This window comes from Clytia hemisphaerica, unplaced genomic scaffold, assembly GCF_902728285.1.
Source record: "Clytia hemisphaerica strain Z4C2 unplaced genomic scaffold, Clytia hemisphaerica genome assembly, whole genome shotgun sequence".
NCBI classification, from domain to species: domain Eukaryota; kingdom Metazoa; phylum Cnidaria; class Hydrozoa; order Leptothecata; family Clytiidae; genus Clytia; species Clytia hemisphaerica.
This window is the reverse complement of record NW_027104184.1, coordinates 553,723-579,468: the sequence shown is the minus strand read 5'-3', so window position 1 is coordinate 579,468 and position 25,746 is coordinate 553,723. Positions and strand designations below refer to the sequence as shown.

The 25,746-nt window shown below is 35.3% G+C and overlaps 1 protein-coding gene and 1 pseudogene across 1 annotated transcript; both read right to left on the bottom strand.

Annotated features, from left to right (window-relative positions):
- LOC136814790 (serine/threonine-protein kinase mTOR-like) overlaps window positions 1-21,387 on the bottom strand; it is a 67,298-nt pseudogene extending 45,911 nt beyond the window's left edge.
- A 208-nt stretch (window positions 21,388-21,595) lies between these two features.
- On the bottom strand, window positions 21,596-23,411 carry LOC136814789 (tigger transposable element-derived protein 4-like). The gene is made up of 2 exons (XM_067071213.1): window positions 23,000-23,411; window positions 21,596-22,848 (listed from the first exon to the last, which is right to left on the bottom strand). Exons 1-2 carry the CDS (start codon window positions 23,203-23,205, stop codon window positions 22,116-22,118), a joined length of 939 nt encoding a protein of 312 aa, XP_066927314.1. The 5' UTR covers window positions 23,206-23,411; the 3' UTR covers window positions 21,596-22,115.
- Window positions 23,412-25,746: the final 2,335 nt, after the last annotated feature.

The window sequence follows — 25,746 nt, the reverse complement described above, 5'->3', positions numbered from 1 at the left end:
TAATCTATTTATTTTTATGTGGAAATGATAGGAGCATTGGAAAAACAAAAAATGAGAAAATCAACTTGAGAGTACCTTTTTGTATACGGTTGACGATGCAATCGTACCGTTGATGCGAGATTCGATGTTTGGTGATCACCTAACGATTGAATGAACAAAATTGTTATGGATTTTCAAAATGAGGCAAGATACATTTGTCAATGATATGCTTACAAGGTTCTTTAAAATTTAGTCCGGACCGGGATTCCAAGGCAAAAAACAAGGCACCGTTTTTAAAAAGAATCTTTTAGTTTAATGTCATAGGACAGGAATGCAATATTACCTTCATGAAGTCAAAAGCATAGCAAGTAACACTTACTTTGAAAACAGCAGGGATAAAAACAGTAAAGCTCTTCCCCATCTGTGTGACGATAGCTGTTAGTGTGTTCATTGCGTTACCACGGAGTTCTGGTGCAGTGTCGATAACACGGATCAAAGGGTGGATGATGCAAGCAGCATATTCACGAAGGTCCACTGAATCACACAGCTTCGTAAGCGTTTCCAATGCAGCTCTGGCAAAAGAATGACAAGTTATATCAGCCAGTTCTTAAATAGTTGTTTAAGATGAGGGAATAGAACTGTGAATCTTCTTGGTTTTCCTTTTCAAAGGCGATAATTCCGGTTTGATTAGTTCCAGTTTCAACACTCCGTGAAGTCCAGCTTCAAAACTTGTGACTGTGGATTTTTAGAATTCAAAATAAATGTAGCACTATGCAAAAAGTCGGTTTTCAAACACACAACATTAGTATAAAAGACTTTCATTTTTAGAACCAAAAACACACTTAAAATTCTCTCAAAGTAAGTGATAAGAACTTACTGTCGAACTTCTCTCGGCGAGTCTTTAGAATCGAACAATTTGACAACACGAGGTATCAGCAAATGCAAGTAATCGTCAAAACTTTGACCGAACTTTTGAATGCCAGATAAAAGCTAGTATAAGGAAATCATTATTTGTTCATTATGATTTCGAGTGGTCTTGGTCAACAAACAGTGGGTTCCAGGACCAAACTTTTCACGCTCAGTACATACGGTCGCTGTGTGTATTCAAAGATAGCCGAGACGGCTTACAATTGATAACGTGAAAGTTATTTAGCGAGCCAAAGTACAAAATTTCAACAAAATTTTCGTCTTCGGCCAATTTTCTACTCGTTTCGGTTATTCCAATTTTTAAAAACATTTTCACCTATCAAAAGTGGAGACCCTTATTTTTGGTCTAAATAGCCTGGTTAGCCTACAATTACCTTATTGTGGAGGAAATACTTAGAGGTACAAATTTCTTACTTTGCATGTGACCACCCGGTTTTCACTTCGGTCATTGATCAACAATCGGAGCATATGTGGTAAGATTTGTGGCAAGTAAACCTTAGAGGAAAGAATATCATAAAATTCATAACATGTGTACAGAAACGTAAATCTTGAAGCGAAATAATTTCTAGAGTGTCACTCTTCGCAGATATTTAAAGACTACCACAATTTCAAAAATATTGATAAAGGTATGGAATTCCATTTTTAGGATCGATTATACCTCCGGTCACTTGAAAACAAATCAATAAAGTTGACTAATGAAAAACCTACCTTAAATTCTCCGCTCAAAGCGATGGCAAGTTGTTCGATCAAATCAATGATTGTATTTTGTAAGGATGATGGACTTGTGTGAACCCAATATTCCTTGTGGAAGAAAAGAAAGAAATTGTAAAGGAAATGTGCTAAATCAGATGTTAATGTACAGCCGGCAATCGTATATCATGCTAAATTGTTACAATTATTTACATTTACCATATTGTCTACAAAGATATGAAAGAGCAGTGGTCAAAGAAATGGGTTTTTTTGTCAAAAACGAGCTTATATTCTTGAAATTTCAGTGAATTATGCAGAATTTTGAGACGGAGATCCGTCTGAAACGGAGGAAATTTTAAAAACACAGAAAAAAGAGCGACAAATTTGGGTTGAATCTTTCTAACATGTAATACAATACAAAGCATTTATTTGATATACCTTAATAAGATCGAAGATTTCGTCCAGGTAGTTTCGAATATGTTGTTTGACAACGGATATTAATTTGCCAAGCATTTGCAACATGAACTGAAAGACAATGGTAAATGTGAGAATTTCAGGGTGATCGAAAAAAAGAAAGAGCCATTTAGTCAACTCGCCTTATGACGGGGGAGTTTCTAAACATAGAGAAGAATAAAAACTCGATAACCCAAATTTAGTCTGCTCGCCGGTCGTGGTCGCTGATAGTGGTCGTCATTTCTGGTCGATGTTTTAAACTCCCTTTTGACGGAGATATTTCAAAGTTAACAGTTAAACAAAACGTCAAAAGAACGTCTATCTAACGTTCATAACATCTGACCATTGAAACTACGTGATGGGCAAAGCTTCTAGCTTCTATAGGTTCTATAGTTTCTTGAGGATATCTTCATTTTGATCAAGAAAGTTGACACGAGACGTCAAAAAAAACGTCGTAACATCCCTTACAACGTTATGTGAGTCCTTGAGGACTTCTTTAAAGGACGCGTTTAATAGCAAAAGGCGTAAAAATACGACCTAATAAGCGAGTAAACTATTTCCAAAAGCCCTAATATATGCGTTGAAACGAGGTGATGGGCAAAGTTTGGTGCTTAAATATAGCTTCTTGAGGATAGAAAGGGCTATTACAGGGAAGTTTCGAAGATGTGCAGAAGTGTATAGAATGTAAAAAATGATTGAATCTTATCGAGACTCCCTCGAGATTGTCACAAAGAGGAGAGCTTACATCTCTAAAGGTTGGTTCACACGTCCTAATGACGTTCATATAGGACGGCATCAGCTGTGGCAAATATTGGACGCCCTTCATTCCGAGACTGGACGAATAGATGAATTGGATAGCTTGTATGACTGTGGTGTGGTGGTTAGACAGTGCTGGATCTCTCATGATCCTCATCAAAGCAGAAATGGCAACAGCTGGATAGAATTCTTCAATGTTGGTGCTACCCATGTTGACAAGCATCTCGCTAGTGCTCGTTTCTAAGATAAATGACATTTCAAATTGCATTACTGAAGTATAGGTAGGCATGCTGGGAAAATACTTTGATTCTCTGATTGTGTTTTCCCATTTGGGAATTAGATGTATCAAAACTGAAATGGTAAATGGTAAAATGACTTTCTAAATCTATAGCTCTCAAAGATGGTGGATTTACCACCGATCAAACGGATTGCATTTGACAATGTAATGTTTGAAGCCTTGTAGTTCTATTGGCCGTTTTTTTAACGACTTTGAAACTCAAACCGGAAAAATTAAGTCCATGTAATTATGCAGATATAAATGGCAAAATAGTGCATGCTCGTACTTGACATTTGATCTAGTTTAATTTTGCAAAATTTGATCGAACTATAGCCAGGACAACATACCAAATTACTTTCACCAGGTCAACCACACTGACAAACCTACCTGTTTCGTTGACTTGATCATTAGAGTTGACAGGTTCGCTTGCCGCTGCTTTAGCTTTTGCTTCTTTGTTTCCCAGTGCGATTTCTTTGTATTTGTAAGGATCCAATGCTCCTAACAGACCTAACACTCTGATTGCCTGGAAAGTAAAGGAAGGGAGGATGATCGAGAAAAGCTCTTAAAAGAGTGGTCAAAGAAAGTCTTTCATCTGAGACGGAAAATAGATTTTGATATTCTTTAACATTTGGTGAATTAATGCACAATTTCGAAACGAAAATCCGTCGGTGATGGAAAAACTTTCAACACTGCTTAAAGTTTTGAGGGTTTCAGGTTCTCTTCAATAAGTTGAGAATCTAGATATGTCTGGTAATGGACCGTTTCAAGGTCCCTGCAATGCTTTCTGGGTATTCAGAACTTTTTGTTGGTCCAAAATTGTAGAGATTAAACATCTGACCGACAGGAAACCGTTAAAGAGAGAGGATTTAAAATTCCCTTTCATTCGTTGCTATTTTCGAATGGTGATGGTCTATTGGCGCGTTATTTTACTTTTATCTGACACAATTTGATATTTTTTGAAAGATAAGAAACGTCAAAATTACCTCTCTTCGGATTCCAGGTGATTGTTCAGTTTTCAAAAAGTTCAACAACACTTCAAGTAGATTTGGATACTTCTTGTATGGCTCAACCACGTAACTATAAAAAGAAGAGTAGTAAATCGATTGTAAAAACTAGCAAAACCTGTCACCGAATAAAACTTCTTGCTGGTCGACGAAGTTTTGTTGCATTACTCTTTCTATGATCTCTGCAGATATTCCCTTAGGCATTTATAATATTTTGAAAGAAGGTTTGTTCATAGATTTGTTTATAGACTTTTTACCCGATGATCGCGTAAGCGTGAAACAGCCTGTAGTATTAATAGTAGTTTTAATTTTTGAATAGTTTGCTCATCACGACATTGATTGACCAGTCATTCATATGTCTGAAGCTACAAACCTAAAGGTAACTCGTATTTAATGAGAAATATACGAATGGCCTTACCCTGTGCTCTCGACTAACTGACCCAGGGTCCATAAAGCAACCTAGAAAAGATACAAAAGGCTAAGGAATAATTTGAAACTATTTCTTTAGAAGTGATGGCAAGCATTTATCTCTCGCAAAATCGAACTTCAATTCTTCGAATCTTTCTATTCGTTCCTGTCAAGGGGGGATCATAATTCGAATTTTTGTCCAATTCGAAGAAAATATTTGGTCCCTTGAAGATCGAATGAGAGAGAGTCAACTGCAGCGCCACACAGAACAAAGACGTGGTAGGCAAATTTAGGAATGATGATAAAGCGATAAACTTAGTTAAGTCTGGAAGCAATTACTACGAACCTCTCGCTTAGCCAATGAGGATGCGTCTTGTAACATATCAATTATGACCAGAAATAACTCGTCGATGTACTTCCTCATTTCAAGACCACTGACCTATCAAAATAAGAAGGGTAAAAAAGTCATCAAGGAGTGCTTAATTCAAATTAAAAGACTGGCGTGAGTTTGACTCCCAGTAGGTTTAACATGACAAGTCAGTTCACCGCTCAGGGGAGAAGCCAGACGAATATGTTGAAACAAAACCTCTTCTTCGTGCAGCTAGTTGAGCGTCCCCAAACTATTGCTAAAGAATTCGTGTTTCTTTACTTTACATTGGTCAGGGAAGGTCAAACCGAATTTTCGCCTGACACAGAGAATGAATTTCAAACAGTTAATTAGAACATACTCTTGAATTTTTGGTAAACTTTGCAGGGTTTTGTGAATGTAACGGAAAAGCCTCTTTATATACTTCACTTGGACGGAAAGAGCTTTAACAATGTTTTTACTATGCATCTTCCCAAGTTAACCATTAGGCAATATTAGAAGTGGTTACTTGATGTTGCTATTTCAGCGTCTGATGGGTTGAAACTATGATGGGCAAAATATTAAGAAATATTTACTTGAGCAAGTTCACCAATAGCTGCAAGGACACTGGTCACAACTCCTGGGTTTGGATCTTGATCTTTCAGCTTTGGTACAAGAGCCTAGAAAGTGTTTATCATTTTTGTGAAGTTAAGCCATTCTTTCAAACACTACTAATCGAGAAAGTGATATAAGTTGAATGAATATAAGTTTAAATACTCTAGTAATGCAAAAAATTATTTTGCGGGCCTCGTTTTCAAAGTAGTGCTGCCAGAAACTAAGGCACTGTGGGGGGTTTAAGCGTTTGCGTAAAGAAATTGCTGATTAAAAATCATTTGCGAATACATAATAAAAATTGGGATGCCCATTAAAAGTAATGAGGCCCCGTAATGATTTTGAAGAAGGATATGTTTTATTGATTGGTTAATTAATGGAATAATAAAACCAGACCTTGAGAATAGGTTCCATGTAAGGTTTAATGAGCTTTGGTGCGTTGTACACAAGATGAGCCAGCATTTTGGCACCTTGTTCTTTGTTTCTACCGACTCCACTGTACTCTAATTCAGTCAATATCTAAAGAAGAAAGAAGCAAACAAGACTAACTTTTGCTAATACAGTAATTGTTAATTAAAAGAGAGTATAAATAAGGGATTCCTAAATAAGTCTTGCGAATGCATCGACGACGACCCGAAGACTCCTCTTTCGATAGCTAAGGGAGGGCGTCACTCGTTCTCTCTTGTCATGCCTGGATTGACCCACTGACCATTTCCCCTTCTCTTTAATTGCTGAGCTCACGCAGAGAGGCATCAAGTACAATTTTTGTACCAAGTACAGTATATGTCTTTGATTGAACCAGTCAGACAGCAAATTAGCTCATTCTTGAAACTTGAGTGAATTTTGAGAAATACTGAAACGGAAGAGCTTTTAACATACTAAGGAGGCTTTAGATCACTTCCTTAAATAAGAAGAAAAACCAACCTGTATAAGTGTTTTTCTCAACGACGGCATGATATAAGCTGGATTGAACGCACTCAACCGACCGATGGTGCAAAGAGCTCGTTCTCGGATATCAAACTCCTCGTCGTTCAAAGCGACAAACAAAGCTTGGAGATTCTCCGCCTGTGATAAGTGTGAATCGAATCGTTCGTCAAGTGAAATCAGTACACAAAATCTGATATCTGGATCTGGAAGGCAAAAATAGAAGTGATTTAGTAATAAGCCAACAGAAATAAATTTTCAATACAGTTGACTCTCTCTCTAATTCGATTTTCAGGGGAAACTGGATTTTCATCGAGTAAGGGAGCGTACTGAATAGAAGACGTCGTTAATGAGAGTTTTTTGTTGACGTTGAATTTTTTTCGTCTTGGTAAAACTTATTCCTGGAGAATTCGTCGATGGATAATTTGCATGAAAATAGTTCGTCCATTTTCAATTTGAATGATCGTTAACGACTTCTAAGTGAAAACCTTTTTCTTATCACTATCAAAATAAAAGAAATCCAGTGCTTGTAAGAATCATAATTCATATGATAATGGACGGACTTAATATTATTCTTTGCAATCTTTTTTCTAGGAATAAAATAACACCAACTAACTGTTATAAACACGAACCTGGATCGATGATTCCAACATTGAGCATTTTACTGAGAACTTCAGAGACAACTTGTGTGCTGTTTGAGCTGATTGGTAGATTCACTTGAGTGCTCGGTATTACCATTGGCTGAAGATAGACAATGGTTAAATTGAACAAATTTACACAAATTGAACGTTTGCTTCCATAATGGCGAAAGTTACGCAACTTTGCAAAACATAAAAACTTCTATGATCTAAATCCTAAATCTCATAGGTAAATATCAGCCTTCACATTCACTCGCTATCGTCGATGCAAAAGGTCCAATCTCAAAATCAGTGTCAGGAAAAATAAGATTCTTAATACTTTGCTAACTTAAAAGTTTGAGATTAATCCTTTTTTGTAGTGGACAAGGATTTTATCTAAAAGTGAAAAGGGCAAATCTCAAAATTTGAATAAGCAAAGTAAAAAAAAAGTCTTAGTCTTTTCAAACACACTTTTGAGATTGAACCTTTTGCTATGTGAATTTAAAGGCTGACCTATAAGATTCTAAATTACTTATACAAAAAATAGAGTCCATCTGATATTAAAATCAAATTATGACATAACAAGATATGATTTGATATGAGCCATCCCCATTCGGGGAATTGGTTCTTCACCTTACCAAGTATAGGAATTCCTCACGAAAAACGACTACGTAGTTAGATCAATCTGGCATCGCTAATCAATTCCTGGAACCTACACTGGACCCTGGATAAACTGTATATGAGCTTGAACATAAAAGGGGAATCTTTAAAAAAGTGAATCTTACTTACATGGTGAGCTGGTGTGAGAAGACATGAGCACGTCCGAACAGCTTCCATTCTAATTTCTTTGTGTTCGCTGGATAGAAAATTGTCAGCACAGTGACTGATGAACCTAGTTAGAGTGTGCGCTAAAGAGATAGAATGGTAATGGTTTATTTTGTGTTATTGGGTCAGATATAAAGTTCGGAACCAACTAACCGGACCCAGACAATTAAATTCGGATGATTATTTAAAGAACACAATATCACTTTCGCCCCCGGCAATGTTCTCCTAGGAAATTTTCCCCAGAAAATCCCTCCGTTGATTTTAAGCAACAGTGAGATTCAAAAATATACAAAATGACATAGAAAGCTACCTTATTGAAAAACAAATGTTTTAATCAGCCCTAGACATTAATTCTAATGCCCCCAAAAATCATGTGTAGGATTATGTCTTTTTCAGTCAAATCCCGATGACAGAAGAAGAATTGTATTGAAACAATTATTGAACCTGAAGTAAAATTGATGAGAATAGTACATACGTTCGAAATCAAAGGTTCCCAGAGTTCTCAATGCAAGAACGGTCATCTGAATGTCATCTTCAGTGAACGTCGAATGACTCGAACCTGAAACAAAATACAGGATAACAGATCTCAGTCCGGGATTGAAAATATGAAAAGAGATGGTTAATAGCAAATTACAGCTTTGAACATTTTGTGCTAAGAAAGTTTATGACAAAATACCCTTTATTACTGAGATGGAAACGACGTTAAGGATTCCCAACCAAAAAAATAAGCTTAACAAAAAAAATGGCTAAGCGGATACTACATTTTTGGACAATTCACATCCCTTATAAAAAAATAAAACAGAGGAATGCTGGCATCATTGACTGAAATCTTGTAAAAAGGAGGGATACCTGTAGGTGTTGCAGTTGTCATATTCTTTGGCATTCCTGGATGTCTTAATGGACGATGCATCAGGATTTGAGATAAAATGTTCAATAAACCATCTAAATGAAAAATTTTAATTTTTAAAGTAATGAATTATAACCAACATGGTCTGATACCCGTTAGGCCTTTTAATTCTCTTTTCACCCATCACATAATAAAAAGGTTGAAACGAATAAGCTGTTCATTTGTACAAGCTGAAAAAGATTTTTCCATTAAGTTTAAAGCCCGAAGGGCTAGAGTAGAATCTCAAACCTTTCTCAGGCAAGAAAAATCTAGCGATGCACTCATTTCCCATCCAGAACGCGCCGCAATCATGACGACGGATTGTATCTAGCGGTTCTTTTATTTTTTAGGATTGCATTTTTTTAAATCTAGCGATAGATTTTACTTTCAATCCGGTGTTTGTGTAAAAACCACGCGCGGGCGTTCTGGATGTGAAATTAAGTAGTTTCATTTCCTATCCAGGAGTCTCGAGCTTCGGGCTTGGAAATTAATGGATTTTTCCATTAAGTAAATAAATCTAGTCTGAATCAGTGATTCCGTCTGTTTCATATTTTTCCATCCCTGAGGAGATCAGAGGAGGATAGTCAACTAAAGGTACTTATATAGTTTAATTTTCAAGTTTTACAGATTGCTCTTAAATACTTCCTTCTTATATTCGACCGGTCTCGTTACACGATTTCGAAATTGACTAGAGTTTTTGATGAAGAAAAATGAAGAATGCTTTTATATAGAAATAAAAGCCATTTTCTACCTTGAATATCTTTCTTGGTCTTTGGAATAATTTTTGCCAAATCTCTCAACGAAGCTGTCAAGGCAGGGCTAAACGTGAAGAAAAAATAATTCAAGGCTTTGAAATTGAAAACAAGTGATACTTTTATGGACCTACCTGGTTATGCATTTAACACATATATAATTGATATCTACGTGAGCGTGACCATTAAACAATCATTCAGAACACAAATAGTGACGATCTATTAAAATTAGTCGTTTGTTTCTTATAAAACAAGCAACATGCTGAATGGACCTACCTGATGATGAAGGTTAGATAGCAATGCGAAAAGAAAAATTAAAAAATCAGTCAAAAATATTATAGCGTTTAGCGAAAATGCATAACGCAATAAATTCATCATTGATTGTTGATGGGGGGAGAGGGAAGGGTTGTAGGGGAAAAATAAATAGAAAGTTCTGGTCGCAAAAATCAGTTTTATTGACAATTGAATCATGCTTATTGATGGTGAGCATTGTTATCAATAATGTTTTTGTGTGAAAAACATAGAAATACAAGGAAAAAATCTAATGAAAATCTTCAAAAACGGAGATTTCCGGCATTTTCAACCGAAAAAAAAATTTCTAAAAAAACGAACTCAGCCATGTTTTGCGCATTGCATTTTCTGCAAAAAATCAGAAAAAACTTTTGATGAAAATTCGAGAAAATGTAAAAAAGCCGGTTTTTCCGGCATATTTCCGGCATTTTTCGGCCGGAAAAAATGTTTTCCTAAAATCGGGCTCCGTCACATTTTAGGTATTGTCATATTGCATCAGTGTGCAAAATTTCATAAAAAAATATAAAGTACAGCTCGAGAAATACAAGAAATACTGTCTTTCCGGCAAAAAGAGGTTGTTCCGGCGATTTTTAAATAGCTCCGGCTTCAATAATCAATTTTATTGAAAATTGAAACATGTTTGATGGTGGGCATTGCTATTAATAATGTTTTTGAATGAAAAAACAACCAATTGTAAGGAAAAAGTCCAATGAAAATCCAGAAAAACGGCGATTTACGGCATATTTACGGCATTTTCGGCCGGAAAAAAAATTTCCTCAAAAATCAAACTCGACCATGTTTTGAACAATATTAATACGCATCTTTGAGCAAAAAATCAGAAAAAACTAATGATAAAATCTCGAGAAAATGCCCAAAAAAAAACAGTTTTTCCGGCATATTTCCGGCATTTTCGGCCGGAAAAAAATGTTTTTCGAAAATCGGGCTCCGTCACTTTTAGGTATTGTCATTTTACATCAGTGTGCAAAATTTCATAAAAAAAAATATAAGTACAGCTCAAGAAGTTCAAGAATACTGTTTTTTCCGGCGAAAACTTTCGGCTGTTCCGGCGATTTTTAGAAAGTTCCGGCTTCAAAAATCATTTTTATTGACAATTGAACCATGCTTGATCGTGGACATTGCTATTAACAATGTTTTTGTGTGAAAAAACAACCAATTATAAGGAAAAAGTCCGATGATTGAAATCTGCAAAAACGGCGATTTCCGGCATATTTTCCGGCATTTTCGGCCGGAAAAGAATTTTTCTCAAAATTGGACTCTGCCATGTTTTGGGCATTGCTAATACGCATCTTTGTGCAAAAAATCTGAAAAAACTAATGATAAAATCTCGAGAAAATGCCAAAAAACCGGTTTTTCCGGCATACTTCCGGCATTTTCGGCCGGAAATGATTTTTTTTCGAAAATCGGGCTCCGTCACATTTTGGGCATTATCATTTTGCATCATTGTGCCAAAAATCAGAAAAAACTAATGAGCCAATCTCGAGAAAAGCTGGTAACAGACGGACAGACGAACGGACGAACGGACAGACGAACGAACGGACATCGGTTAATTTATAGGACCTCCAAGGTAGGTCCAAAAATCAGTTTTATTGACAATCGAATCATGATTGATGGTGGGAATTGCTATCAATGATGTGTTTTTTTTGAGAAAAAAACAAAGAAATGTTAGGAAAAAGCCCAATGAAAATCTGCAAAAACGGCGATTTCCGGCATATTTCCGGCCGGAAAAAAAATTTTCTCAAAAAATCGAACTCTGTCATTGGGAATACACATCTTTCTGCAAAAAATCAGAAAAAACTAAGGATGAATATTCGAGAAAATGTCAAAAAACCGGTTTTTCCGGCATATTCCCGGCATTTTCGGCCGGAAAAAAATGTTTTTCGAAAATCGGGCTCCGTCACATTTTAGGTATTGTCATTTTGCATCAGTGTGCAAAATTTCATAAAAAAATATAAAGTACAGCTCGAAAAATTCAAGAAATACTGTCTTTCCGGCGAAAATAGGTTGTTCCGGCGATTTTTTAATAGTTCCGGCTTCAAAAATCAATTTTATTGAAAATTAAAACATGCTTGATGGTGGGCATTGCTATTAATAATGTTTTTGGATGAAAAAACAACCAATTATAAGGAAAAAGTCTAATGAAAATCCAGAAAAACGGTGATTTCCGGCATTTTTCCGGCATTTTCGGCCGGAAAAAATTTTTTCTCAAAAATCGGACTCGGCCATGTTTTGGGCATTGTTAATACGCATCTTAAAGCAAAAAATCAGAAAAAACTAATGATGAAATCTCGAGAAAATAAAATTTTTTTTCGAAAATCGGGCTCCGTCACATTTTGGGCATTGCCATTTTGCATCTTTGTGCCAAAAATCAGAAAAAAATAATAAGCCAATCTCGAGAAAAGCTGGTAACAGACGGACGGACGGACGGACGAACAAAGGTTGGGTGGGGCGTCAAATGTCAAAGTCAGAAAATTCAAGAAATAGTGTTTTTTTAAGAAAATTTAACCTATTGTGAGGCATTCTGCGCAATTTTTAAGGTCAGAAGTCCAAAATTGGCCGAACCCCCCTGGGGGTACTGATTCGCACTACAGGCAAAAATTGGAAAAAATGGCATTTTCTGGCCTTTTCAGGCCTGTAAATATGTCAAAACTATTGCAAATCTTATTTTTTTCATTTGCTGTGCTAAACTTTATGAAGAAACAACAAAATAATCATATTGGGTTGAAAATTGTGCCCATTGGAGCCCTAAACGAGCCGTTTTAAGCCAATTTTGGGTAGCAAAATGCTTTTTAAGGCCAATTTTGCAAGTTCATAAACTTTAAACTGATTAAATCACATGTCTGAAATTTTCAGAGATGGAAGTCTTCAATAAAGTCTTTAAGCAAAATGAATTTTAAGTTTTTCACTTTTTTCAAAAATTCATAATGGCGTCTTCAAAAACCGCTTTGTAGCAAAAAAAAATCATATTTATCAAAAAATAGCATTTTTTAAGGCAAGCTTCTACAAACTGAGTTTAAATGCTGACTGAAATTTTTTATATGCAGTGATAGTATTCTGGAGATACTCCAAGGAAATCAAAATCTTTTGGGTCTGGGATGCGTCTATGTCCGCCATTATGGAAATAAAATCCCTGCTAAGAGCCATTTTTCAGGCAAAAACCCAAATTTGAACTGAAAAAATTTCTAAAATGACAATAGACATGGGCCCGAATTTTCTCTCAGTGATAGTATTCTGGAAATACTGCAGGAAAATCAAAATCACTTGAGTTTGGGATTTAGGTATATCCATCATTTTGGAATTGAAATTATTCCTGCTAAAATGCAATATTTCAAGCAAAAATCCCATTTTTGACTGGAAAAATCTTAAAAATGGCAATAAACATGAACCTAAAATCTTTTTGCAGTGATAGCCTTCTGGAAATACTCCAGGGAAATCAAAATCCTTTGGGGTTAGGATAAGGGTATGTCCGCCATTATGGAATTGAGATATGTGCTAAAACTGGCTAAAATGCAACATTTCAAGCAAAAACCCTATTTTTGACAAAAACTACTCTGAAATGGCAATAGACATGGACCCAAATTTCTTTGAAGTGATAGTATTCTGTGAATTCTCCTGGGAAAACAAATGCATTTGAGTCTGGGATTTGTTTACATCCACCATTATGGAAATGAAATTCCTGCTAAAACTGGCTAAAATGCAACATCTCAAGCAAAAACCTAATTTTTGACCAAATATCTTTCTAGAATGGCAATAGTTTTGGGCCCATAATCTTTTTGCAGTGATATTGTTCTGTAAATACTCCAGGAGTAAAAACTATTTACGTATAAGATGTCTCTGGGACATCAATTTTTGAATTGAGGCCAGGTTTAAAATGTATATAATATTTCATGCCAAAATCCAATCTTTTTTTGACGGAACAAGTCTTGAGAATGGAAATGTATGTGGGCTATAAAGAATTGTTGAGTGGAATAGAATTTTTGCTATAATTTGTTTCAACTAGTATTTCTAAATTAAAGGATTGTAAATTCATATTCTTTGTTATAATGTAACATACAAAATATTTAGTCAATTATGACGTATTGGATGGAAATATGTAGCATTTTAACAGAGATTTCATTTCCATAATGGTGGATGTAAACAAATCCCAGACTCAAATGATTTTGTTTTCCCAGGAGAATTCACAGAATACTATCACTTCAAAGAAATTTGGGTCCATGTCTATTGCCATTTCAGAGTAGTTTTTGTCAAAAAAAGGGTTTTTGCTTGAAATGTTGCATTTTAGCCAGTTTTAGCACATATTTCAATTCCATAATGGCGGACATACCCTTATCCTAACCCCAAAGGATTTTTATTTCCCTGGAGTATTTCCAGAAGGCTATCACTGCAAAAAGATTTTAGGTTCATGTTTATTGCCATTTTTAAGATTTTTCCAGTCAAAAATGGGATTTTTGCTTGAAATATTGCATTTTAGCAGGAATAATTTCAATTCCAAAATGATGGATATTCCTAAATCCCAAACTCAAATGATTTTGATTTTCCTGCAGTATTTCCAGAATACTATCACTGCAAGAAAATTCGGGCCCATGTCTATTGTCATTTTAGAGATTTTTTCAGTTCAAATTTGGGTTTTTGCCTGAAAAATGGCTCTTAGCAGGGATTTTATTTCCATAAAGGCGGACATAGACGCATCCCAGACCCAAAAGATTTTGATTTCCCTGGAGTATCTCCAGAATACTATCACTGCATAAAAAATTTCAGTCAGCATTTAAACTCAGTTTGTAGAAGCTTGTCTTAAAAAATGCTATTTTTTGATAAATATGATTTTTTTTTGCTAAAAAGCGATTTTTGAAGACGCCATTATGAATTTTTGAAAAAAGTGAAAAACTTAAAATTCATTTTGCTTAAAGACTTTATTGAAGACTTCCATCTCTGAAAATTTCAGACGTGTGATTTAATCAGTTTAAAGTTTATGAACTTGCAAAATTGACCTTAAAAAGCATTTTGCTACCCAAAATTGGCTTAAAACGGCTCGTTTAGGGCTCCAATGGGCACAATTTTCAACCCAATATGATTATTTTGTTGTTTCTTCATAAAGTTTAGTACAGCAAATGAAAAAAAAAAGATTTGCAATAGTTTTGACATATATACAGGCCTGAAAAGGCCAGAAAATACCATTTTTTCCAATTTTTGCCTGTAGTGCGAATCAGTACCCCCAGGGGGGTTCGGCCAATTTTAGACTTCTGACCTTGAAAATTGCGCAGAATGCCTCACAATAGGTTAAATTTTCATAAAAAAACACTACATCTTGAATTTTTTGACTTTGCCCCAAAAATGACTGTTAACGCCCTACCCTCCTTTATTCACAGATAGAATAATGAAAATATAAGAGATAAAAAACTATAAATTTCTAGCCGGACATCCTAAAACATCTACCAAGTAGAGTAATGTGCTTTTAAGTTGAAAAAGGTTTCTGCAAAAAAACTTACCTGAGCCCAACGATCAACATTTTATCAATAATTTCTTTGAAAAGGGTATCAGTTTTTGCCATCTTGGGACCGACAGCTTTCGCCGTCATGCTGACACAAGCAAACACCATTGGATCTACATGGTTCGTCTTTTTCCTGAAAAAAATGTTTATCAAAGATACTCAGATGAATTGCTCATACTCAATACGCTTATAGTGCAAACTAATCCCATATCACCCTCAAAACCTCCTATGTTATTACTAGTACAAAGACAATTACCAACAATTACCTTACTCAAAAAGATTAAAAGGATAAAAAAGTATATAAACAATATTATTCACCTGTTAGTTTGATCACGGTTGGAGCTTGGGAGCAGTGCTTTGATACTTTTTAGCACATCTCTCCAATGGCGCCAATGAGCAATATTGACGTCATTTTTGACAGCGAATGCAAGGAGACCGATAGCTTCAAATGCAGCCGATCTTTCTCTTTCCTAAGAGTAAATAAAGATATTCCCTGTTGGTTTTTGGAAGGCCTTAACGAAAAACTACCTAAAAGTCCTAGATTACTGGGCTATCCACGTTAAATATCGACTCTATAGATCTATATAACAACGCCTATGCGGCGTGAAAACAAATGTTGACAATTTTTCTGTTGACTCTGCTGTGTCAGTCAAAGAAGGTGCGCTTAAAGAATATCTTTAAAAGAACGTTAAAATAAATGAACGTTTATACACGTCGTTTTAACATTTTCAAGATTGGAGGGTTCATATGATCAAGGTCCAAAAAATAATCTTGAACTGATCTTTTTTTATTCATCTTTTTTTGCAGCCACATCGGGCTCTCGTCCAATTTTCTGAAAATTTGCCAAACGGACAGAACGTAGAATCTAATCAGGCGCTCTGTTATCTACATGCCTAAATATTTATAATTAACCCTATTATTATCAGGCTTTTTCGGATTTTGTATTCTCAAGGGGGGGTGTTTTCCACCAGCCTTGCATAACTTTTGATCTAGAAAAGTTCTGGACTTGAAATTTGGCAGAAATGTTCTCTACCATAAAAGGAGTTCATAGAAAAAAATTTGGGTTGATGACGTCATCATAAAGGTGATGACGTCATCACAAACTTTCACACTTATCGCTGACCAATGAAAAAGTACTATTCAATAAAATAGCAATTAAAGTTGAACGAATGGAGATTTTAAAATTCTGTTTTGAATTTCTAAAAGGCAAAATAAATATCTTTAACATATTTGCCGGTTTTTAACATACTGATAAAATTGACGTTTGAAATCCATGCAGAAAATGAGTAAATTTTTTCAAAAAACAATGACGTCATTTTTGATGACGTCAGCAGTTTTTGAAATTTTTTTAAATATTTTTTAAAATTTATTATTGATACCTAAAACCTGTCAAAATTTGAAGTCAGTTGGAAGCCTAGATCAAAAGTTATGCTACATTTAAGCTTTTGGGATTTTACAGGGTTTTAGCTGGATTTTATGATACGCCTGCACAAAAAAGTCTTAAAACCTGATCTGGTCGGTGTATAATTGTAAAATTTGGTATACATGCTGCTAATAGGATTATATTAAAAGTCAAAAACTTTCAGAGTGTTAAAAAAAAATTTCAGTGAGCTATTAGCAGAATAGTGCCAGCCTGGTGGAAAACACCCCCCCTGATAAAAATAGGGTTAAAACTAATTAGCTATAACTAATTCAAATATCGGAAAGCGATTGTGTTAACAAACTTTAGAAAAATGTTCATCCCTTTCTTACTAAAAGGCCACAGATTACCTTTTTCGTCTGTTGAATCATGTGTAGGATTGTGTCTTGTAAATGCCTGAAAATATAGAGACACGATTGAGTAGATGGTCAGAACGCTTGGGCGGGCGTCGGCATGCATTATACGGCTGGCGGTGCACCCACACTCATTTGTGTGGGCCGGTAACCTTTTATTTTGTTATAAATAGTTAGCTGCAAGTTCTGTTCACCCGTATATATAGTATTATTCTTTCAACATTATTTTCAAATTTCGAATTTCTGGAGCAACTCGATAGCATACATCTAGCGTGTCTTGCTCAGAATTATTGTTTATTTTACTCTGGTGGTTCGAGGATTTTCCTTCTGATTTTTTTTAGCATAAAAGTAATATAAAAGAAAAGGAAAAATATAGTAAACAACAAAAAACATCAAATTCATGATATTCATGGTCAACGTAATGTTTTCTACGGAAAGACCCCGGTTTTTGCCAGTAGTGGCAAATTTGATACAACTTTTGTCCAGTTTAAATTTGCCACTACTTGCTGAAACCGGGGTATTTTCGTAAAAAACATTACGTCATGAATATCATGAATACGTAGGACTTCTCTTTTCGACCAACTTTTACTGACAGCCCATCTCTCAATAAAGCCATAGGATGACATCTTAAATATAACTTACGATTTTACAAAATCTTTGGGTTTGAATGCAGCTAGCTGAGGCAGGAAAGTCAGCAAAGTATGTTGACAAAGACTGCGTGCTGAGGACTTCTGCTTCAAAACCAATGTGCAAATCTCATCAAACTTTGATTCCATGAAATCTTTACAAAATCTGCTTTGAGAGTTTGGGATGTGGATGATTTACCACTTTCCAATAGAGGTAGCAAGGATAACTGATGTTGGTGGCCGTGGTTTCCAAGGAAATCTGGTTGATTTTGAAAAAGTCATTTCTCTTGAACGAATGTTGTCGTTAGGTTTCTCTCCGTACGTCTCTTCCATTTGCTGCCGTAAACGCTGGAATAATGAAGCAAAAAATGATAATCAGTAGCGTAGTAGTCTCCAAACTCGAGCATTAAAGTAGAATGTAAACTTGCTTAGTTTGAGAGCACTGTCAATTTAAAAGTCCAGCGAAGTAGCTCATGCCAAAAGGCTAATATGTTCGAGTTACATAAACATTTCATTTTAATACGAAGCAATGGCCAGAAAAATATATATAGGGGGTTGTGAAAAAACATTAATTTATGGGCCAGTTTTAGAGTTTTGTAATTAGACATGTTTAGTGTGATTTTTGACTCAAACAAACTAGTTTCAAATATTTTAGTTAAACTTGAGAACGTTCACTATTTCGTCATTTTTAAATTTTGCAGTTGTTGTAAGACCCACCTGGAAGGAATATATGTATGAAGTACCTCTCCTTCGCTACTACTGTTCCGGATGAGTTCCTGCATAACGAGGAGTGAACCGTGGACTTTATCATCTCTGGTCAGACCAGTCCCCTTTTCTTTGGTGTTGGCTGTGTTTTCGAAACCTTTCTTTGCTTCTTCGTACACTTGCTGTAAAATTAAAAAGTGTGAATATTCGATTCAAATAAAAGAAAATCATTCTGAAGAAACCATGCCATTTTCATGAGGAATTGCATTTTCAATTTTTCAAATGTTTTCTTTCATAGATGTTCTTCTGCTAACTTTCAAAACCTGATAGGCCTTAAATTCATGAGGAATCGCACTTTCAATTCAAATGTTTTCTTTCATAGATGTTCTGCTGCTAACTTTCAAAACCTGAAAGGCCTTAAAAATAAAAAATATTAAAAAATAAAAACAAGTTTTGGGAAATATTTTGTGAGACCATTCGAGTCGGATTTGAAAGAAATAGCACCATAAGCTAAGAATTTAGTTCTTTGAGTTTCACTAGAGGAACACAGAATAATAATAAAATCAAAAAATAATTTATAAATAATATTGTCACCTGATACCAATGGGTGTAATGGTTCTTTTTGGTTTCACGTTGCGCGCAAATAGCAAAACAGGCTCTCAAAGCTTCCACAGCACCTTCACGAATGGCAGGCTATGAGACAATTGGAATAGAAATGAAATCATCAGTTACATTTCAATTTATTGCAATTCTATGTCAGGGTCCAGGAAATAGTGGGGATTCGTACTCAAACCACCTTACCCTTAATTTCAAATCAAATTTAGACGACTAAAAGCATAAATGAATGCCCGTATTTGGTTCATAAGATATGCTAGCATAAATATTTGTTGTTTTATAGAGAAGTTAAAACCCTTATTAATTATAAGGAGCAAATTTTGGCCCTAGTATAAAGGTAGAGCATCCAGCTACGGTATGAAAGGAACTGAATCCCAGGCTTGGTGGAAGGATCGAGGGTATGTGGAGAAATGCAGGGGGTGGAGTAACGCCTCTGCTACCTTCTCGGGTAGACAGCTAATGAAAAGGCAACCTTTGGGTTACCCTCAACCAGTCAAAAACTTTTTTGTTTTTGAAGAAGGCTATGAGGCAAAAATATTGGCATCTAATGTTGTGACATTGTCACAATTTCTTTAATGAAGATGGAAAAACACTTCTTGTCCACAAAATTAAAATCTTAAATCACCTTTGGATCTCGAACAGCATTGTAAAAATTGTCAAAGAATGATTGAACATGTTGGAAGAAGAATGTTGGTGCGTTGACAGCCAGCTCCCTTAGAACAAGTACCTGAAAAATAAAAACAATTTCAAAAATAAAAAAATTATTTATTAATATCATTTTTTAAAGAATTCTTAAAGGTAGAGGCAGGCAAGTAAAGGGATGTTTAGGTCGGCTAATCTCTTACAGTATAAGCCATGTCAAAAATGTACTAGACGTAGTAGTGTAGTGGTTATAAACCTTGATTCACGTCTGGGAGGTCAGGGTTTGATTCTCACACGATGCTATGATTCACTTGGCAAGTGAATGTACCTTTGCCCAGGTCGACCCATGTCTTGTGAGGGGAACTGGGTATTGGGAGTACACGAGGCATTACATGTGGTGACGTGACGATATTCATAGGTTCAACACCTGCGAAGATGTATGTCCTCCTGTGTAGTTCCGAGTACCATCGTCTATACACCAATAACTCTGTCATGTTGTGAGCGAGGGGTTAGCAGTGTCTGGTAAGCGTGGTAATTTCCCTATCCTAGGGTAGGTTTCTATCCGGGGATAGAGCCCATTTCGGATGATTCGGAGGGTTCTCTTCTCTCTCTCTGACCGTGAGACAGGACTATCAAATGATCACAAAAAATAAGTCAATGTTTTATCTCTTTTTTCTAGCACGCTCAAGTGTGGCATTTTTTATAATCGAATATCTTTGACAAAGGAAAACTATTTTCTGTATTTTGAGGATAATGTATTGAGAGGATGATAAGTAAAGTTGTAATCCTAGAAAAGGGAAACCTTGTCTACTAGAGGTACCCAAATGGGTTATTTTCTGCTATCATTCCCCTGTAAAAAAGTGCTGACTTTACAATGATTTCTGATGCTTTAAGAAATGCAGTGTCACTTTAAATAAAAAAGGCAATTCAAAAAAATGGCGGGCACATAATTTAAGTAGGGTGAGTGACTTACAGCTGCATGTCGCCGACCTTCGTGTCTGTCTCCTGAAAGCCATTCTAATGATTTCTTTACTTCAAATTCAACATAGTCAGCAGCATATGTACCACCAACTTGAGCCAACCGACCAACTGCTTTCGCCACAAGCTCCATTACACTGACATCATTACTTGGTAACATGTTACGCAAATAGTTGGCAAATCGTGATGTCCGAGTAGCATTTCCACCATCAACACCAATCAAACATACTGTCAAAAATGATGGGAAGATTTCATTTTGAAATTTAAACAGTTTAAAATGAATTTCTAACTTGTAGTTGTTGAAAATATAAGAATTTCTACCTGATATTTCGGCTAAACTTTAGGGTTTTTTCCAATCATTTGATTATGCTTAAATATAACTTGAAGCAAATCCAGAAAAACCTTTAGCTTGGATATAACCTAAACAAGACATTAGAAAATATATTTTAAGAAAAAAATATATCTATCTTCTCCATCAATTGAAGATTGTTCACTTTAAAAATACAACCTTACCTATAGCGAGAACGCCGCCCTTCTTTTCATTTACATCAGTGCTATTTACCAAATCAAAGATAAAATGAATTAAAGTATCCATTAAATCAGGATACTGGTCGGATGTTGCTTCTCGTAGTTCTGTTGTTACAAAGTGTTGAAGTTCATGGGCTGTTCTATGACGAATTTGTTCGCTTTTATTCTTCAAACCAAGAACAATTTGTTGTAATCTGAGATTCAACGCCATGTTTGGCTTGTTGAGTGATCAACTTTCTTCACAGATATAATTCAATTTTTTTAGTAACAACTGAAAAGAAACAAACAAAATTTTATCAAAATCATTTTAGGGGTTACAAAATTTGGTTTCAGCTAGTGAAAAGGTATAAGAACTTATTCAGAATGGAATGTTATAATTCCTAGGACTTCGTTAAATTTTAATAATTTTCACATAAATGCAGTAAAATGCCCTGTTGCAATCTTCTTGGAGATAATGGTTGAAACATTCAGCAGATAGAAAGAAGACTGTTTTTTTATCTACCTTTAAAATAGACTACAAAATATATTACAAATAAGAGACAACCATGTCACTGTCTCACAGGTTTTACTCTTCGATTTTTTTGGAGCCACTATTAATAAGTTGGTTGTCCAAATCAACAGCTCTTTGTATTTGTTTTAAGGCAGTTATTATATCAGTGCCAAACTTGGAAAACACACTATAATCCTCTAAAGTTTTAATTGCATTTGACACTGAATTTTTAGATGGTCTTAAAACAATTTTTTCCTCCAGTTGCGGTTGGTCAGGTTCATCATCACTCAAATCTACAGAGTTGCCATAAACTCCAGCAATGATGTCAGCATCTGATAAGGTTCCAGTGACAGATACCTGGGAGTCAATGTTGATAAGTTGTTCAGCAGTTAATTTGTAATCCAATCCAAATTTCTCCTTTAATAACAGGAGATTTGCTTCTAATTCATTCAAGATGGTTATAACAAACTCATCATCATGATCATTTGATATTCTCTCTGTAGCTTCAATTAGCAAACCTGCCTTCTTGAAATGAACTGGTAAAAGTTTGAAAAGGAATAGAATGCCAAGCCTGTAAAAGCATTGCCATAATAGCAGGGATAGAAAGTTTGGAAAGCTCATTGAATTTCTCACAATCCAGGATCTGTTTCTTGACTTGAAGTGAGCGGAATTTTGTTTTGAGATATTTGACAATACCTTGATCCATGGGCTGTGTCATTGAGTCAGTTTTTGGAGGAACAAAGATGAGCTCAACCCATTGTAAACCATCTATATCAGGGTGAGCAGAAGAATCGCTAACAATCAAAGCAACTTTTCTACCTGACTCGCCAAACTTGGTATCCAGTTCCCTAACCCACTCTTCAAATAAACTTGAATCCATCCAACTTTTCCTTTGAGATCGATAGCGACATGGAATATTTTTAACATCTTCTGAGGAACTAGGATTGGCAGGCTTACCTATAACAAAGATTTCCATTCTTTCACCAAATGCATTAGCAACCGCAACGACTGTCAAACGAGAGCTACTATGTTTTCCGTCTGCACAGTTCTCTTCTGCCAGATGGCTAATCGTCCCAGGAAGACACTGGTAAAACAAGCCAAATTCTTTAGCATTAAAAATGTCTTTCAAAGTATATCGTGATAGGAGCATTGGTAGAGTTGCTTCAATACTTGGAGGCATCATTCCATCTCTTTCAGCTTTTGCTGCCTCTGATGCAGTTTTGAATGAGACGTTGTATCTGAAACAAAGTTTAGTAAAAACAACAACAAAGAAGATTTTGACAATAAATTTTCAAAGATCAAAAGACACCAATCAGCTCTTTGGCAACAATTATACTCTTCTCATGTGACTAACGTTTAAAAATTGACTAATGGAATTTTGATATCTACCTTTTCTTCCATTTCTCAAGCCAACCATTAGAAGCATGAAAATTTTCAACTCCCATCTCTTTTGCAAATGATAGAGCCTTTTCCCTGACCATGGGTCTGTTAATTATAACATTATCTAGTTGCATTTGGTGAAACCATTGTAGAACAGCTTTGTTGATTTGATCAAATTTGTCCAACTCTGAGCCTCTTACTTGCAGGACTTCCATTTCTGAAGAGCTTCAAAGATTTTGGATTTGTTCTTCTTCCAGGTAGATATCGTGTTTGAGGGAACTTCAAACATTAAGCAAACTTCTTTGTTTGTTTTTCCACTTTCAAGCTCCAACAGCGCCATATATTTTGTTTGAAGACTCACCTCTTTATGAATTCGTTTAGAAGGTGAAGCCTCCATTTTTATTGAACCTAACAAGAGTCTGTAAGAGTAAGTGTTACATTTTTCTCAACTTCTAGATAATCTGGGGATGATCATTATTAATCTATTGTTCTTAACCTTTTGAACCCGAATGCCGTACATATATACGTCCTTGATTCATTCCGAATGCCGTACATTTACGCAATTTGATAGACACGTCTTTCTTGTGCCATATATTTTATTGGCTTGCTTGTTAATCATTCAAAAAAGAAGAAAAAGATAGTAGAAAGTCTAAGCTTTTCGTTCGTATATAATGATGTTATGTTATAATCACGTGGTGAGTCAGCACTTTTCGAAGAAAAACACTGATTCAAAATGGCGGACGGAAAAACACTGATTTCTGAAAAAAGTGACTGATGTTTGTAAAGCCATTGTGAGCAGTAAAATGTTTTTTGGATGCTAATTTTTGGTATATGGCTTCAGGAGTAAATATATAATGATAAAATACTAAAGAAAGATTTAATAATTAAACTTCCCCCACTTTTTTTTGCATAGGAAGTGAAAAATACCAAAAAAGTGACATTACCGAAAAATGAGGAAAAAAACGTTGGTAAATGTGGAGCTACCATTTTAGTTAGAGTATTTTATTTGGATTGGTACCCAACCTAAATGCTGCAGAATTTAATTAGCTTATTCAGGGATAGCTAATTTTTTATCAAAAGATTACTAGTTCTTGAGTTATGACAAAATAACCAAACATGTCCATTTTGTCAAAAAATGTTGCTTAGTAACATAAAAACTTGTTTACTCAAAAATACTGGGATTTTTTGCAAATTGTAACAGATCATTTCGATGGAAGTTGTTGGAATGTACAAGGCTCTTGACAGAAAATCCTTTGTTTCATTGTCAATGATGACAGTGCCATTATTAATTTTGTTAGATCTGACATATTGATGTTCATAAGTGCACTTTATAGTTTTGATTCCCATTGAAGAATCTTGTTCTGGTTTTCATGTTATTAGATGTTGTTTTAGAGCTTTAGAGCTAATCAATTTTTCAGTAAAAAAATCTGGAATTTTTGATACTTTTTTGAAAGCTTTAACAAATTCTATGAAATTTCCAAGGGTTTAATGAAATAAAAAATTGAGCCCAACTTCAGTAGCACTTTGAAAAATTGACTGGATTTCCGAGTGCCTTTTTTATCTGAAAATTCCTGTCCTCCAACCCTGGGGCCGGGGGAGGCACTTTGGGAAAATTTGGTACAAGGATGTGCCCCGCTGGTCAGGGTCCCTTTTTAGGTTCTGAAGGTATCTGACAGGGTTTCAAATTTTATTAATTTTCATCAACATATCTGATACAGGGTCTGCTTTTAATTATTTTTAATACCGTCAACTGCTCTAACTTGGGACGATTGGTCAAAACATGGGATTGTTGATATCTGGCCTGTATTTTCACCTACTGTTAAATCACAAAATGTAATCCCTAATTAAGAAGCCTTCCTAATTAAGGGATTGCACATCCCTAAATTAAGGGATGCCTTCCTAATTAAGGGATGCTCATACAGGCTCAAAATGTAAAATCGTAATATTTGCCTAAAACATAATAGTCAGCAGTTTTTAAAACACCCATTGTATATACCGTAGAATCGTCTAATATCGACATGCGTCTTCCCTTGAATGAAATTCTTGGTATCATTCTTATCAAACAAGTTCATCCATCAAACTAGAAGTTCAATAAACATTGCAATCCTTTCAATTAAAAAAAAAAGCCAAATCATAAACAGTTTTACACAGCACACAAAATGCATGCAGACTTCCTCGTAACTTTCTCGTGTCCATCATTAAAATTTTACAACTTTGTTACGCTTCAAGTCACGTGATAAAAATAATTTGCGCGCTTAGCCTGGTTTCCCCTTTCTTATTTATCAAAAACACATGCTCTAGGCGCTAAGAGGTTGCACGCCGTGATGGCCAGTATGGCGGTCACATTAAATTCAAAAGGAAACCGGGTTCTTTTTATTATTTTTGGTTCACGGTAAAAAGGTCTACCAAAAAATTCCTCGCGTGCAAAATGTTGTTTTGATTTGGATATCTTCGTTCTGTTGAATAAAAGCATGCTAATTAGTTTTTAGTGACTACATCGTTAAAGTTTTCTTTTCGAAAAAAAACCTACATCACGTTTCTTACATTTCAACAATCTGTGACGTGATAGGGAGAGTACAATTTAGTGATTGATTGATAACTTTGGTATGTATTTGTTTATGTTTGATTTTTTATTTCGAAGACCAGCCTACAGCTATGCCGAAATAACAAGACGCATGTCAATATTAAACGACTTTACGGTAAGAAATAAAAGAAGTTTTTTTGGTACCAAATTTATCCACCTTGCACAGAGGAAA